The 14,780-nt window shown below is 43.1% G+C and overlaps 1 protein-coding gene and 1 pseudogene across 4 annotated transcripts in view; both read left to right on the plus strand.

Moving 5' to 3' along the window:
- The first annotated feature begins 915 nt into the window (after window positions 1-915).
- On the plus strand, window positions 916-1,252 carry LOC150054647 (cAMP-regulated phosphoprotein 19 pseudogene; annotated as a pseudogene).
- A 2,141-nt stretch (window positions 1,253-3,393) lies between these two features.
- Window positions 3,394-14,780, plus strand: part of Rgs6 (regulator of G protein signaling 6) — a 430,841-nt gene continuing 419,454 nt past the window's right edge. Inside the window, exon 1 of one of the 4 annotated variants that reach the window (XM_090344405.1) lies at window positions 3,394-3,537. Coding sequence is in view for 2 of the 4 variants with exons in the window: in XM_090344408.1 (XP_090200534.1) it covers window positions 3,697-3,707 (11 nt within the window). In the remaining 2 variants the exon portion in view is untranslated. Of the gene's footprint in view, window positions 3,538-3,591; window positions 3,708-4,114; window positions 4,492-14,780 lie in introns of those variants that run through there. The other 3 variants (XM_090344408.1, XM_090344407.1, XM_090344406.1) reach the window with 3 other exon arrangements.

A 14,780-nucleotide genomic window follows, 5' to 3' on the forward strand; every position in this document is an offset into this window, starting at 1 on the left:
ATATAGATCAAATCTCATTTGTAGTACAGTCAGCAATGAGTGTTTCTTAAAGGAAACTTAGGGTGAATGAATACTTTGAGAAGGTTATGGGTTTTCGCTGCTGCTGCTGTTTGATTCAGGAGAACATTTGTGTCTTGATGTCTTTTCTGAAGCCTTTCATTTTGAAATCCATTTTAAATTACAAAATACATTTCACAAGTGGACCATAGAGTTTCCTCACAGCCTTCATTCAGGTGTTCACGTTTTGGAACCCACATGAGAAGAAGCTGCAAATGGCCATTTTTCCTTTGCTGTGAGAACATACCTGACACAGACAACTTACACGCAGAAAAGGTTTATTTTGGCCCATGGTTTAGAAGTTTTATTCTATGGTTTCTAGGCCTATGTTTTGTATACCATGGTGGGTGCTACACAGAGGACTGACCACTCATGGAACCTGAAAGAATAGAGAGAAAAAGAGAGAGAGAGGGAGGTAGGGGGAGGGAGAGAGAGAGGAGAAAAGAAGAGAGAGAAAAAGGATGGGGAGATATAAAAAGGGAAATTGACAAAATTAGGAGAGCGTTTCCTGGGACACATTTCCAATGACCCAACTTCCTCTCACTAGGCTCCATCTTCTGAAAGGTCACCAGTCCCCGCCCCCTCCAATGGAGCCTGAAGCTGGAGATGTAGCTTTCCACCTGGCCCTTAGACTACTGCTGTGTATACTTGCTAAAAACTGGAAGTTCCCTGGATGACCAGCAAAATAACATGGATTTAATTTGGTTCTTGGCATCTACAGGATTTGTTGAAATCGCATGGTGTATCTGCTAGCTGTGCTAGCTGTGGCCGCCGGCACCTTGGGGTGTCACAAGGCAGGGGCCAGGGTGCTGGGGCGCTGGGTGGGAAGTGGGCTGGAAGGTGGGCGCCTATGGCATCATGTCCGCAGAAGTCCCTGAGGTGGCTTCAATGGAGGAGCAGAAGGAAATGGGAGATAGTGACCAGTCCAGAGAAAGCTGAAGAAGCAAAATTAAAAGCAAGATATCCTCACCTGGGACAAAAGCCTGGAGGTTCAGATTTTTAAAGAAAATGATTGCAGAAAGGGCAAAAATATTTTTATTCTGGAGATTACAACATGGCTAAAGCAAAGATGAAAAACAAGCAACTGCCCACGGCTGCCCTAGACAAGACAGAGGTCACTGGGGACCACATTCCCACTCCACAGGACCTTCCTCAGAGGAAACCATCCCTCATCGCTAGAAAGCTGGCTGGCTGATGAAAAGAGCTGAACTGCATGAATCTTCTAATTCCCATTCTTTCTCCTTGATACGTTACTTACCCACTTCTGTTTCCTTTCATTCCCTAAGTCTTTTGAGACTGACAGCTTTGCAGGCAGTGGTAGTGTGTGCTGCTATTGTAAGGGACTATTCCTGTGTAGAGGTTTTGATTAGCTTAACAGTGCTCGTATGAAAAAGACATGTTAGAGCAATAGAAGTAATCGACTTGAAAATAATTGTATATATTACCTAACTTTTAATGTAGGCCTGGTTCCAACAAGTAACAAAGCAAGTTGTACCATTTTAATATACTGGCTTTCTTTCTTCATCTTAATTATCACTTCGTACACGAACTTTAATATGACCTCTGTTGTGTTGATTTCTTTTGTATTTTCCTGCTGGATTTTGTAAAATGAAAGTTTAAGACCACAAGTTGGAAGAAAAGTCACATAACTCAAACACAAGTTGATGGGGCTCTAATTGATTGGAATAACTATGCTTAAACTTGAATGGCCTTCAACCTGTCTCAGCGTTCACAGTAGACTCTCCCTTGGGCAATATTTGTCCATTTCAGTGTAACTTTTGTGGCTTCAGTGGTGAAGCTTGTCCCTGGTGTTGTGGCATTACAACCTTTTCATTGTGGAAGATGTGCAGAGACTGTTGCATTCACTTTTGTGCCCTTTTTGTAAATACAATAATTTTGCACGCACACACACACACACACACACACACACAAACACAAACACACACACACAAAGATTTCCTGCTGCATTCAATTGTCTTCTCCTTCAGTCTCTTTCAACCCAGAGTCATCTTTTGTAGTCTGGACATTTTCAAAGGATACAGGCCAGTTACTTGGGCATCTGTCTGATGTGTCCTCATGACTTCTTCATTCATGCATTCCAAGTGCTGACAAAGAATGCATGCGGGGAAGGAAACTGGATTCCAACTTCTGGAACCAGGTGGTGTGGAGAGTCCAGTTCACTCACCCTATGGGCATAGACATGTCGGGAAACGCAAGCCTTCTGCAACCCCAATGACATCACACAACTCAAGAATAAATTCAGATTCTATTTTTCAAAAAAACCCCTATTTTTATTATCTTCAAATAGCTACAACAACATGTGACTCCAGGTGTCAATTTGCTTACAATGCATCTTGGGCAGTGTCCCCCTTCCATTATTCTCCCTGCCTTCCTCCCCTCAACTTACTTATCAGCCTGATGGCTACCATCCAGGATCCATCAGCTTTCGACATCTTTATACAGCAGGTGGGTCCATTCCGGCTTTGCCATTTTCTCTTTAACTTTTTTGTTTGTTTCATCACAAAGATATTTGCATACATTTTCTCCACAGCTTTTTTTCCCACTCCAAATCTCCACTGAACAAACACTACCACCACGTTGGACCCCCTGGGGCCCATTTTTCATTTAGAAGGCGTCAACCTTGGGCCGGAGAGGAATTCCAAAACTAGTGGGGGAGCACAACACCCCGAGACCTGGACACACCCCGCCGAGAGGGAGCACACGAGCTTCTCCCAGGTCCACTGCTTTCTCGGCGGCTGCTCAGAGTGCGGAGAAATCTCCCTATCCCCCCTCTGCACTTTTCGGGTGCAATCAGCGAGCCGGGCGGGCTGCGCCCTGGGGACGCGAGCAGGTGCCGCGACCCCGCCCTGCCGCCAGCGGCCCCGCCTGGCCCGGCCCGGGGAGGGCGGGGACTCAGGTGCCCGCGCCCAGGTGCGCGGGGCGTGGGGCTGCAGCTCCGCCCGGCTCCCGACAGCGGGCGCCACGGCCGCAGCAGCTTGCCGGCCGCCGAGCGAGCCGGGCGGCGGGGTGGTGAGTTGGGGCAGCTCCTGACGCTCGGCCCTGCTCGGCAGCCACAGCTCCGCCCGACCTCGGGGTTCCCCCCCCCCCCACATCCCGCCCCCAGTTCCCGGAGCCGAAGGGCGCCGTGGACGCGCAGTCACCCTCCGGAGCGTGGAAAGCCAGAGCCGCGGTGAGCGTCCTGGAGACCCCCGAGCGCCCGCGCCCGCGCTCCACCATGCGACCCGCCGCGCCTCCCCGCGGGCCCGGGGCTCGCTGAGCCCTGCGCTCCACACCCAGGCCACGCCGCCCAGCAGCCGCGGGGACCAGAACTAGACTCCCCGCTCCGGTCCCCAAAGAGGCTGCCGCTGCTCGGTTCCCGGGGCTTCTCCAAGCTCCACCATGAATCTGGCTCCAGCTTGGCTGTAGGAGAAATCCCGAAGCCGGAGGGAGGGGGCGTCCAGCACTTCTTTGGTTGCTAAGGTAATTGTAGTTGTGACATTACAAAAAAAAAATTCCCCAGCAAGAAACAAATGAGAGGGGGGTGATGTGAGCCCGCCCCGCACCCTCCCCCGCTCCCCTCCCGCCATTCGGACGCCTCGCCCGCGTCTCCCGGGTGGTGCGGGCGCGGGTCGGTTTCGGATGCGTGACAGGTGCGGTGCGCGCGGGCTGGGGCCGCCGGTGGAGCGGGGCTTACATAAGGGCTCGGGCTCGTCGGCGAGCGGGCTGGGGTGGGACGGGCGCGGGTCTGCGAGGGGGCGTCGCTCCGGGCTTCTCCCGCCTGGGACGCGGGAGCCCGGGCGCTTCCAAGCACTTCCCAGGCGCCCGCTGGGCTTCGCGGTGGCCGGGAGGGCGGCGCGCCGCGGCGCAGACCTGCCGGCAACTTTTCCTCCCGAGAAGCCTCTGCCCGGTGTGAGGCTCGCCGGCCGGCCGGGAAGACGGCGGGGAGGACGGCGAGGCTCTGGGCGGTGAGGCGCGCCGGGACGGGGTGGGGCGCTCGGATGTGTTTCGCGGAGTGGGGTGGGCGCGCGTGGAGACCGTCCGGGAGAGGGAACAACCCTCGAGTAGCTAAGACGACGGGTGAGCGCGCAGACCGCCTTTCGCCGCCGTGGCTGTCAGGCTGCGTGGAAAGTGGCCCAGGGAGATCGGGGGGCGGGGGAGAGAATGACCCAGAAAATTTCATTTTGTTCAGAATGAAAGCTGCTGTATTTCATTTAAACGCAAAAGAAAAAAAAAGGAAAAAAAGAGGCCGATAGAATGGGAACGTTACTTTCTGTCGGGGAAGACAAGCGGTATTTTTCTCCTGCGTGGGGAATTTGCTTGGGGTCTTCTTGTTGGCTTGGAATGGTTCTTCCTGCCTTGGTTATACTTAGGAGTTGGAAAGGCTGGAAAGTTGTGCTGGTGAATACTTTTGAGCAGTCCTCCCCCCTTCCCCAGGTAAGACTACAAAAGACATACACAATAACCCAGATAACAGGAAACCCAGCAACAGAACCTTTTGTCTCCCAAGAGGAGGAAACAGGGAAGGGTGAGAATGGAGTTGGGGACGAATCAGGAGGGTCTTGCAGGGGCTACAAGTTCATGGTTGGAGGGGCTGGGGGGGAGGTCCTGTCCAAAATTGACAGACTGGAAGCAAAGTCCTAAGTTTAGTTTAATACGTACACAACTAGGCTCTTGTAGAAGTGTTTGCATAGATGGGTAATTTTACGGCATTGGAACTATTGGTGGGGAACTTTCTGTGAGTTGTATGTTCTTCATTCTTATCTGAATTTATTTTTATTATTATTTTTTTTTTGTGGAAGAGTGTAAAGGACTAAGGGAAACTGGAGACTGGATAGCTAGCCTTGTAAGCCAAAGCTTACAAGATTAAACTGGCAAAGCCAATATAAATAAATTCTTTCTGAGTTCTCTGATACTGCTATTAAGCTAAATTGTTGTGTAAATATGGTGATTTCATGTACTATTAACTACTTCATGACAGTCTTCCTAATAAGTCATCCTTTCCAGAAAGATCTCACAGATTCTAGAAATGTCAGCTCTTGGTAAAGGAGACAATGTTTTGTTTTTGTTGTTGTTGTTTTTTTTAGTAGTCATTGGAGTGAGTGATTTTTGTTTCTGATAAAAAACATTTTCAATTAACATTCGCTGAATTCCTGCTGTTGAGTTTTTTTTTTAATAAAACAATACTTGTTTCTCACAGAAGCAACCAGGCCTTCTCCAATGTAACATTATCACTGGTGCTTTTGTGGCAGAAATATTATTTTCAAGGCGACTGCTTCAGTACTTAGTTTTGATTTGTGGAATAAGATCTCCAACATAAAGATTTTTAAGTGAGCCATTTGAGAAAGGACCAAAAAAAAAATTAAAATACTTTGGACAATGGAATTTGCCAGTCATTTGGAATGTTTTATTATCCTGCAGGGAAAAGCATTTTATGTGAAAGTAGGATCGCTCTGTGTCTCCTCATTCTGATCTTTTCCCATGCATTTTATCTTCTGAATGCTTAAGACTGCCAGGCATGGCCGAACATTCCGTTTTGTGCCAGGGGTTAAACACCAGGGAACTTTGATAAGGGGCTATGTGTCATATAAACATTTTTTCTTTTACTTTTGAAAAGGATGCTCTTCAAAGATCCCAATACTGGGATTAATTTTTCCTTCAGCTTCACAGCTTGTCTTAATTCTTAGTGCTTTGAACCTAGGAATGCATTTAACCTCTTAAGTTTTCAAGGCCAGCTGGAAGGAATGTATTTACTGAATTTCATCTTCATTGTAACATATGGTATGATATAAATAATTACTACACACACACACACACACTGTCCAGCTGTATGGAAAGAAATAGAAATACAAAATAAACTCCCATCCTAAGTGATATGGATATCACATTTCCAAAATCAGTTTTATGGTTTTTTAATTATAAAAAGATAACATTTATTTAGAACAATCCAGAAACATATGGGGGGGGTACCCCAGGAAGATTATCTGAAATCCTCTATAGATGAGTGAGAGTCTATTAACATTTTTTTCAATCTACAATCTTCCAGATGTTTTTATGAATTATATCTTCATTGTGTTCTACTCTTCCCCTGGTCTTCAGATCTTAGAAATAGAACTTGGATACATGTTGAAGGCTTGAGAAGTGATTATTGGTTTACCAGATGATTTGATAGAGCAGACTTCAATTTTAAACTTTATTTTCAAAGATGTAAGCTCTCCACTTCTCTACTTGTCAAAACGGATATCTGCACTTTAGGCTGGTAATATGGATGGTCTCCCATTAGACCCACGCAGCAAAGTGCCAGAGAAGTAGAAAAATACTGGCCATTCTGGGTGGGACACCTGAGTTCTGGTTGCAATTTCCTGATCAACTACTTATGGGGCCTTTGGCCACTGGGTCTCTGTTTCCTTGAAGGAGAGGAGACACTTCCAGGTTCAGCTCAAAAGCCTCTGACTTATGTGTTGCATTGACATTTGATGAAGATGATCTTTATTTGAAGAGAGATTATTCAAACAGGGAGCTGGGGCTCACTTCCAGAGTTTCTGATTCACCCTGCCTGGAGCTGGCCTGAGAATTTACATTTCTAATAAGCCCCCCAGGTAAGGCCTACTGTGCTGCTGTGGTACCAGCATGAAAGCTACAGAGTAAGCTCCTTGGGCTAAACATTCTTTTTTTTTTTTTTTTTTTTTCATCCATCGACCCAGTTTCTAGTAATGTACCTGCCAATAGTTACTCAGGATCTGCTAGCTGGTTCAATCAATATGTGCTTTATCCATGGAGAGAAACTTTCTCAACTAGTCAAGATAGAAAGGAATAATCATCCAGAATCTGGGACCGTGAAGTTTGTAATAAGAGTCATCATTAGTCATGAAACCCAGTTCTTCCAACTGCAAGGAAAGCCAAAATGCTTGCAATTAAGCAATTAAAAATAAACATTAAACCTAATGAGTTCCACAGAATCACTAGAAATACCTCCCTGACACATTCTAAATCACAAATCTTACTTAAATGCTCCACAGTGCCTCCCTGAGACCTCTAAGCAGTAGCACATTTTCTGCCATATACAGTTAACCCTTCATAGCTCTGGGTTCTGCTTCTGCCCTCTCAACCCGACCACTGAAATATTTAGAAAAAAATTGTGTTTGTACTGAGAATCTACAAATCGACAAACATTTACATTAAATTAAGTAAGCTAGAGATGATTTAAAGTATACTAAAGAATGTACATAGGTGAGTGGTGAAGACTGTGCTATTTGTTTTATTTTAAGTCGTACAAAGGGGTTGTCATTTCACAAAGCCGTTTGGGAGTACAATGCATCTTGATCAATGTCACCCCTTTCAACAATCTCACACAATCTTCCCAATCCACCCCTTCCTGCACTTTTCTTAAATTTGCGGGGGATACATTGAATCCTCAACTACATTTTCCCCTTCTCCTCTTCATTGGACTACCCATCTCCCCTTGACCCTCCTCTAACCCATTCAGGTGCCCATATCCTGATGCTTATGTTATTGGACTTTGGCATTGCCTTTCTAAGGAATTATACTATTTGAGTTTTTCCCCTTGAAAATACCATAGTTTACTTAATACATTTTTATACACTTGCATACCACTCAACACACTTATATGTTTATAACCCAATTCTAGCTCCCACATAAGAGGGAAAATTTGCAACCTTTGTTTCTCTGGACCTGACTTATTTCACTTAAAATAATTTTTCCCCAGGTCCTTCCATTTCTTCACAAATGATACAATATCATTCTTTCTCTGATGAGTAAAATTCCATTGTCTATATATGTCATATTTCCTTGATTCATAAGGGATGTCATCATCCAGGAAAGATAGATTGGAGGAAAGATGATTATGTTCTGTAAAAGGATAGAGGAAGTTTGCTACTAATCACCTCATTCACAAAATCAAAAATTAAAAGAGGCAGTGCTAGCCCCACCCGGCCATGCTATCCTACCAAAAGGCAGACCAGTGTTCACTAGAGCCTGTGGGAGTGATCACCATTTTATGACAGAGGAAACTAAAACTCAGAGAAACAATTGAACTGGAATAAGTATCCACAACTAATAATAATAGCCTCAGATATCAGACCCAGGCCCTCCCAATCCTGAAGGGAAGTGCTCTTTACTTCTCTTCCCTCACCACCCTGACTGTTGGAGAGTCAGATGTTGGGAATTCCAGCTGTCTGTGGTAGCCCTCTTAGAACTTTCAAAGATGACTTTCACACAAAGATGTGTGGCTACTTATTGAATAGAAAATCAATCCTTTCATTCTACTTGGGTGTTAGGAACATAGAGCACACCCATATTTTATATATGAAACCACTGAAAAGGTAAATGTGAACCAATTAGGTTCACCTTTACCCGTGGCTATTAAAGTTAGTTGTGGCAGAGACTATCATGATTCAAAAACTTAGGAAAAACTATCCAAGGAGAATACGTTTTTCAATTTCGGCATAGTTGTCTTTCCTTATTCTCTAGTAACTGCCCTCCTCAAGAGGCTCTTCTTATTCAACTGGAGCCTGCTGAGGTGAGGTCTCCTGGGAGTGTGGACTAGCCTGGATCTAAGGAAGTCCTCAAGACACCTGGAGCAGAGTCACCTGTAGCTCACAAGCTGGACAGACTCCTATCGTTAATTCTAAAAAACAGCACCCACAAACTCTGTTAATTGTGTTTCTGAACTTCATCTTATCTGCAAAATATGAATACAAGCTAATTGTGAAGTATGTGAGATTGAAGAGCATATTGAAGATTGTAGTGTAGAGGCATAGGAGGCAGAAGCAGCATGAGGAGATGGAACAGCTATAGTAGACTGTTTTCTAATAGTTTGACTAGTGTTTCTGAAGAGAACATATTTCAATGTGATGGTTCCTTTTTGTTTTTTGTTTTGTTCCTGAAGACTTGTTATATCAGTCTAGCATGTGAGGGACTGATTCTCAAGTCTCTCTAACTCTGAGATTTGAAGAAGCTTGTAGAAAGCAAGTAGACCAGATGTCTAGGTGTAATAGGGTATCACAGGGCAGAGCTCCTTTGTGAAAGGCCAGGGTGCATTATTGCCTTGAGCCTAGTAGCAGTTTATCACCAGTGGGAAGATAAGTGAAACACTGTTACTGCTGCTACATTGGTACCCCTTGAGCCACTTGTGACCCATACCTGGTACTGGTCCATGGTTTGCTTTTTCTTTAGACTAGGGGCCTAGTACTTAGTACTTAGTATGAGTTTTGACTTGCAGTGATGGGTTCAGTCAATTGGAAGAAGGATAGATTTGTTGGTATGGGAAGCATGCACAAATTAATTCAGATGTGGGTGCAAATGTTACAACCCTCAGCTTCTTGCTTGCTGGACTCATTTCTGATCTATGACAAGGTGAGACTTATAGTCTAGTGTCTAAATATATGTAAGTGTTTGTATCCTTTAGTGGTCTATAGGCTGCCTCTTTTGTTTTGGGCCTTAACTTTATCTCCTCTTTAGGATAAAGTCACACATTGTGAATGCTTCATAAAAGTCAACAGTGACCCCCGTGGATCTCTCAGAATGGTGTGCTATTCTTACAAAATAAGGATCAGCTTCTGTAAAGATTTCTATACATCTAAGCCTTTAAGAAAAGAGAGGTAGCATTACTTCCATAAGAAAGTATTGAAACAGAAAAATAAGATTTGAAACTAATGAAGAAATGGAAATAGAGATTTGGCCCCTACTCTTAATGCCAGAGAATTATCGAGTGAAGAAACCCAGATTTAAGCATGCATATATGAATACATTTTACATATTCATGCACACATTTGTGAGAAGGAGTCTTGCTATATTGTGCAGGCTAGTCTTGAACTCCTGGATTCAAGCCTCACATTCTCAAGAACTATAGACATTTGCCACTAAGCCTGGTTTAAACTCAGATTTTATCTGCCTCCAAAGTCTTGAGTTTCTTGACAAGATGGGGAGTAACAGAGACCCCACCCTTGAGACAATTTTGATCCTCTTGAAATGATGATAGAAATAAATGGAATATCAATGATAAAAATTTCCTGGAAGTTTATGTCATGTCAGATTTTGTAGCAAAGAATGATAAAGGCACGAAACAATGTAAAATTCACTTCAGAATTACAGATAGTTTTTCCTATTATCAGATGTTGAAGAGAAAGGCTTTGGGAAAATAGGAAGAAATTTTATAGGTGAAGAGAGGAATAACAGCAAGATAATCTTCTTTTGATGGCTTGGCAGTTGTGGACATTAATCCATTAATGTTTACTTTTAGAGTGAGAACTAATCTAATGGGTTAGGGATGGAGCTTAGTGATAGGTTCTCATGCCTACCCCCCCCACACACATAGAGAAAACCAAACAAAAACATAATAAGGCCTTCATCATCAAAGCAATTCCAGACTTGAAACATGAAAAATGATAGCTGTAGTTCCTGCTTCTACTCATTGCCTCTTATTGTCCCCTATCACTATGTTTCTCCATATGCTGTTGTACCGTGTGTGTTCATATGGACATCCTGTGTTCCTTCCCTTAATATATATGTTCCAGGGGATGTGGACTCTGTCTTATCCCCTGTTTTAACATCAGCATCAGTGGCATTCTGGTTCATAATACTTCACCATGATTTTCATTCACTGTGCACTAAATACCCGAAGGAGAACACTTAGTAAGTTAGTAAGTTAGTTGCAAACTCAAGCACTTAGTGGGACTGGATAAAGTAATTGAGGCAAAGAGCAGGTATTTCCATCACAAAGGAAATTTAAGTTGCAGATGGTATCTGGTAGTTCCCTCATCTGGGAAGACATTAGGGAGAGGTAAGGACCAAGTTAAAGGAAAGGTTATGGGTTGCTCCAAAAGTCTTATTACTGTTCGACTTGTAAACTATTTTAAATCAAGAACTATGTCCAATTAAGAAAAAAATTATATAGTTCCATATGGTACAATCCAAGAGAAACATTTGTCCAAATTGCTCCTTTTATCAGTGATAGCCTGTCTTATCTATTGGTGACCTCTCTAGGAAAAAAGACAACAATGTAAAAAACAAAAACAACCCAACAATGCATAGTGTATTTTCTCTTAAACTGCTATGTAAGTGCTACTGTTTTCAGATTCCAAACCAAGCAGGAAGATAGCCATTATTCTGCTGATCGTACATCCTAATTTAATGACTGATTCAGCAGCTGCATAGAAATAGAAAGGACACATTCACAAAGAAGCACTGTATTGATTGTATTTTAGGGGAGGAGGCATCTTCATTGTTAGTGCAACAGGTAGGCTGCTGGTTTCCGTCTATATGTAGGAGTCTGGGTCACAAGACAAAGATTAACACTATTGGTCTGATTCTCACCCCACCTCTGCAGAATAGGGTTGGAAACCTCTGGTTTAGAGGGTGTTGCAGGCAGAGGGTACTGGAAGCCATTTGGGGAGCAGTAGTCGTCTCTTCACTGGGTATAGAGGTATCCTACCCTATTTCAGTTAGCTCTAGGTCTCTGCTGCTCCTCTTGACTTCTTGTTTGGACCATGCTGTGAGGCCCATAACCAAATAGTCCTGCCGGATGATGATTAATCAGATATGGCTTCTCTGTTTAAGAAACTTTGAACTTTGTTGGTGGGTAAAAGATAAACAGAGCATGATATATAAAGGGCATAAGAGTGCAATGGGGAGAGCAACATTCAGGCTGAGAGCTTCCATGGAAGTGGTTAAACATGTGCATTGAATATTGGAGGGCTGGAGGGTTTGAGGTCTGGATGGATGACACCAGCCACCAGGGTGGCAGACACAGGCCTGAGGCATTTCAGTATAAATAAAAGGATAGAAGAGATAAAGTACAAAGAGTGTGCAGGGAATATGTAATACTCCCTTGCTGGGAGTTGGGTTGTTAAAAAAATCTTTCTGGCAGGAGAAGTTTGCATTGATGAACTTAAAACTGTGTGAAACAGGGAAATCTTGGTTGTTAGGAAAAGTGTCTCTCTGTCTATACACACCTATGAAACCAAATAAATATATTTATATATTAAAACAAAACCAAATATAAATAAATACTTATATATAAAACAAAACCCTAAACACATAGATAAATAAATATGCTTGGGTCTTTATTTTTTGTGCTAGTCCTGGGGCTTGAACTCAGTGTCTGGGTATAATCCTTGAGGGTTTTTTGCTCAGGGTTCGCACCCTATCATGTGAGCCACAGCTCCACTTCTGGCTTTTCAGTGGTTTATTGGAGCTATGACTTTCCTGCCTGGGCTGGCTTTGAATCTTGCCCCTCAGATCTCAGCCTCTTGAGTAGCTAGGATTGGAAGTGTGAGCCTCTGGCACACCACCTATTTGTTACATTTTCTACTAGTAAAATGAGAAAATAGAAGTGTGCTATAAGTGACATTTTATTCATCTTATGCTGATAATGAGCGCATGTCAGTGAGTCTCCAGCTACATCTTTCAGTCCTCCAGCATCTTCCCCCTGGGCAGGGAAACTCTGGCATGAAGTTTTGTTCTAGCTCAGTCCTCACCTGGGCAGGCACCTCTATGTGTCAGGCTCCATCTGACACATTCAGTGGCTTTCGGACTTTCTCAGTGAGAGAGACTGACCACTGATGCCTGAGTCTCCTCCTGGCATAAGTTGCAGTAGATCCATCACTGGGTGGGCTTTATTAGAATGTACTCTACCTGGCTCATTAAGAAGTCCCCAGCTCTAGCACCTCCCCCATACATAGTGTTCAGCATCACACCAAAGCATGTTCAGCATCACACCAAAGCATATGCTGTCAGTTCTAGGTCTGATTTTTTAAGGAGGGGAGGGCAGTGTGGGCTTTCTTTAGCTATCCAAGGCTCCTTTGCAAAAGCCGGTTCTCCTGCCTGCCACCTGCAGCCACTCTCGAGTATCAGTTTCTGATCTCCACTTGCTTAGGTTTCAAATACTCCATAACAGGAACAACCAGTGGGCTATCAGAAAATGTATCTGACAAGCCAGGCACCAGTGACTCATGCCTGTAATCCTAGCTACTCAGAAGGCTGAGATCTGAGGATCACTGTTCAAAGCCAGCCCAAGAAAGAAAATGGGTGAGGCTTGCCTGAAATTAATCATCAGAAAAAAAAAGAAGCCAGAAGTGATGGCTCAAATGGTAGAGTATTTGTCTTGAGTAAAAAGAAGCTCAGAGATAGCACCTAGGTCCTGAGTTCAAGCCCCAAGCCTGGGGTTTGTGTGTGCATGCACACACACACACACACACACACACACACACACATACACATACACACATACACAATTGTATCTAACAACAAGCTTGTTTAAGTTGAACTCTGGAAATTCTTGGCTGGAGAAGGTTTCTGTGATTGAGACTGGCTGTGTTGTTGATACATGAAGATGAACAACAATTGATCAGACTAGAAATACAAGTTGAGGGCCCAGAAGATGGTGGTGATAGTGAGAGTGGTTCAGGGCTCATTTAGATACAAGCTCCATACTCTCAGCTTCTCTAAACCAACAATATCCTGGTTGAAATGAAGCAAAAATTCAAACCTTTCAAATAATACATAAATACACTTATTTGATCATATAGCTGAGAATTTAGGCTAAGCCTAGATCCAGGGACTTAAGTACTATCAGCATCACTCTTTCTTGACATCTGGGCTTTGAATTCAGGGCCTGGGTGCTGTCCTGAGTTTTTGTGCTCGAGGCCAGTTAGTACTCTGTCACTTGAGCCAGAGCCTCACTTATAGCTTTTTTGAGGTAGTTAATTGGAGATGAGAGTCTAACAAACTTTCTTGCTTAGGGTTGGCTTTGAACTGTGATGCTTAAATCTCAGTCTTCCTGAGTAGCTAAGATTACAGGTTTGAGTCACTGGTACCTGACATATTATTCATTTTTAGCCTGATTTCTAACTACCAGTTATGTTCTCATTTTGAGAATATATACATTTCATTTAAGAGCACATATATATGTACTCATTTTGTTTTCTTCTGGCTACTTATACACAACATTGTTTAACAGACTCAGCCATATTGTGATGTGTAACAATTGTTAATTCAGTCACATTATAAATTTTGCTGCTTGAAACACTTTGAATGTACTTTATGGTACACATACGAAAGCATTTGTGTTTGGTATACACTTGACTTTAATTCTGGGATTTTAGATTGTATACATGTTTATATGTAGTTGGCTTGAGTTTTACTAAATGGTCATACCAATCACATTATTGTACTAATTATATTGTTGTTATCAATCAGGTGATCAGACATTTGGGGGTCTGTCTGTGTACTTTCTATTCTTTTCTGTTTTCTATTTGTCTATTTTAATGCTGATGCCATGACTTACTTGCACTTTACAGCAGCCTTGGTGTCTGGTAATGTATGTCCTTTAGCTTTGCTCTAACATAAGCATAGTTTAGTTATTCTTAGCTATTCAAATTATAGAATCAATTTCTAATAATAATAATCCTTTGAAGGGATTTGGATTGTGTTTGCATTGAGTCTGTAGTTCAAATCGGAAGTAAATGATGTCATCAACAGTGGGGACTATTTCTATCCATTAATAGGCCACATCCCTCCATTTATTTAGATCTTTTATTTCTGTTGTATTTTCATATCCCACATTATAAAGGTATTGATCACCTTTTAAGGATATCTATTCCTATTATTTGAAGTTATTTGTTGTTAGAAGTGATTCCTTATAACACCATAGTTATCAGAACAACAATTTTTACCCTTTCTTTTCTAATCATTGTGATTTCTATTTC

Source organism: Megascapheus bottae, chromosome 14 (genome assembly GCF_031878675.1).
Source record: "Megascapheus bottae isolate mThoBot1 chromosome 14, mThoBot2.hap1, whole genome shotgun sequence".
Lineage (NCBI taxonomy): Eukaryota > Metazoa > Chordata > Mammalia > Rodentia > Geomyidae > Megascapheus > Megascapheus bottae.